Source organism: Silene latifolia, chromosome 5 (assembly GCF_048544455.1).
Source record: "Silene latifolia isolate original U9 population chromosome 5, ASM4854445v1, whole genome shotgun sequence".
Lineage (NCBI taxonomy): Eukaryota > Viridiplantae > Streptophyta > Magnoliopsida > Caryophyllales > Caryophyllaceae > Silene > Silene latifolia.
In genome coordinates, this window is record NC_133530.1 from 42426810 (window position 1) to 42429686 (window position 2877).

General features: G+C 36.6%; 1 protein-coding gene across 1 annotated transcript; it reads right to left on the reverse strand.

The window, feature by feature from the left end:
* Positions 1-896: 896 nt before the first annotated feature.
* LOC141656086 (spermidine hydroxycinnamoyl transferase) lies at positions 897-2469 on the reverse strand. Its single transcript, XM_074463014.1, has one exon. The coding sequence runs from the start codon at positions 2389-2391 to the stop codon at positions 1033-1035; it is 1359 nt and encodes a 452-aa protein (XP_074319115.1). The 5' UTR covers positions 2392-2469; the 3' UTR covers positions 897-1032.
* Between the last annotated feature and the right edge of the window lie 408 nt (positions 2470-2877).

The following is a 2877-nucleotide window of genomic DNA, read 5'->3' on the forward strand; positions in this document are numbered from 1 at the left end:
TTATTCTTATTTATGTCATTTACAATCTCTTAACTTGCAAATATTCAAATCTAAAATATTAAGAATAACTTGATACATAACTTAATCACGTTCTTTATACTCCGACCTTTTATTTATAATACCAACATTTAAAACATCATATAGGTCGGGTACTCGGGTTGGCACGTCATATAAGTCGTTTCAGAATATAATTTATTTTTTAATTTAAAATACTAAAATTAACAATTTATAATTAAATGTTTTACATTCACATATAACAACATAAACTTATCTTTGACTTATCAAATCAAGCGGGTCGAGTCGAGTTGCAAGGACTTCCAACCCTAATTAACGGATCTTTTCGAGCTTAGGTCAAACGAGTCACGAGTCAAGATTTTTGAGTCTTGACCGTGAAACAAATGGGTCAATTCTGTCGCCTTTTCGTTCGGGTCATTTTTTTGTAGGCTAGCTAAGATTTATTTCGCTTAACTAGACCATTATCTAAATGTTTATAATGTATAAGTGTTACCTATAATCCCGTATAACATTATTATTTAAAAGTTTTCACTATTTTTTATGAATGAAATATTTACATATAATACTATGTATAAATTAGATTGAAGTGGTTTACTTTTTTTTTTTTTTTAATTACGTAGATAATAGTCATTTAGAATAAGTATTTGAGGAAACAACTTATCGATTCACGTGTAATATCATTTATTTTTTTCATTCGAAGATAATAATGTTTAAATTGCATGCATGTGTAATTTGCACGAATTTAAGACTAATTAAACATTTATGATTTTACACTACCTCTTTCGTCATCCGCGCCTTGTTCACTCATTAATCAACGAAGAATTACTTTCAACCTTAACTCATAAACCAATTTATAACATTATTTCAACAATGGACCCTTAGACAACAAATTCTAATTGCATTTTGCTCAACATAAACCTAATAAAAAGGTAGAGACCGGAGGTTCCACCGTTATTTTTTCAGTAAAATCGCCCAATAAACTAAATTAATTAGCCTGTCTAGAAGATAATTTGCGTTTCATAGATCCTCATAAAAATGTTTCTTGAAAGCATCCATATGGGCCACCTGCAAACATAGAGCAACTTTAACAGACCCATCACTTGTTGATCCAGGAAGCATTAGACAATCTCCATCAGAATCATGAGTACCTGGGCCCATATAAATTTCTTTACCCCAACCAAAGTCAAGCCCATATATGGGCAAGGTCAACCAGCTAATGACCCCTAAATTCGGGTTACCATAAAATGGTCCATTGTCACCTTTACGTGCCTGAAGATCTTGAAAAGGGGTCAGGTCGGGTTGGGTCTTATAAAATTCGATGTTAGCCCTTACATAATCGTCGTTCACGTTACTTAGCGCCCGCCTTATCTTGTCACAGGCGTAGCCTAAGGATTGTGTCATAACATCCCCGGCTTTTGCCTCAACTACAGCATCTAAAATTGCATTTCCAAAGAATTTTGGTGGTAATGGTGGGTGTAACCGGCCACGTACATCTATTGAAAATCCTAAGCCTGTGTGTTGCTCGTCAAGGTGCTTTCGCGCCTTGCATGCACTTCTCCACACGTGAGCTGCCACGACTTCATACCGGGTGTAAGGCCTCTCGTTATGGCTCTTAGGTTCCTGGTTGGCTTCCAATTTAAGACTCGCAACTTGGTTTTTATCTAGAGGTAGAATTGATACGGTGGTTGGCTTAGCTCGTTCCTCTAGATTGTTTTCTTTACCTATTAGTAAAGGTGGAAGTCCAAACTCTGAGTGTTGATCACAATGGCTTTGGTTTTGGACCATTGATGAGTCTTGGGCTCGTAATATACCATGGTCGATGTATGGAGTCGCTTCTAATGGCTCACCGCGAGCAAGCCTAGCCCACTCTGCCATGAAATGGAGTGCGCTTTGACCATCGGCTACCAAATGTGATATGGTCACCCCAAGGCAAATTCCACCACATCGAAACACAGTCAATTGCCCTAACACTAAGGGCAACTCCTCTAGCTTCTCATAATCCACATGAGGTATAAGGTCATGAAATCGATGAGTCTGAGACGCGAAATCACCATAATCGCTCAATTGACCAGTAGACTCAGCTTCAGTGAGCTCGACTCCCATGCCATTGCATACAAGCTCGAGCCTTCCTCGGCCTATCCATTTAACACGGCCGGCTAGTGGGTAGAAATGGACTAGGACTTGACTTAATGATTCCTTGAGGGTGTCTATGATAGAATTGGGGGATGTGACCCAATCTTTTGAAGGCTTGTAAAAGTAGACGGTTGGGACGTGGGTGGTCACACCAGTTTGATCCCATTCCGATAAAGGGAACACTCCCTCACATGTTGGCTTAGACGGTTTTATTGTATAAGACCGCTTTATATTCACGGCCATTATATCTTTGACAAATAGTACGTGCGATTAAATTTTATATTGAAATTTTTGCGGAATTTGTTGATTTGTTGTAGAGAAGGAAACATTGTTATTCCATGCTTATCTTAGCTGATTGAAAAGAAAACAGTCCACATTGCTATTTGATGCTATTGAAGTTTATTTATGGGGTTAACTCAACTCTCAATTCCTAAAAAAAACGTTGAGTAATTAAGAAACTTTGACTCGATTCAATGTGAAATGAACTTAGATTTATTGCACTACGTAGTACTTTTTCTTGACTTAAATGCACTATCTATTCCTTCTTTCTAATTCACGACATTTTTTAAAATACTTACTCCGTCTCAACAAATTCTTTACACATTTATTCATTTATAAGGATATTTTAATAAAACGTAATAAATCTGTTAAGTTTGATGTAGTATGTGAGATAAGTTTTTGAAATTTAGTGAAATGTCTTAAATAGGAGGAGTAATATCTTCAATAATG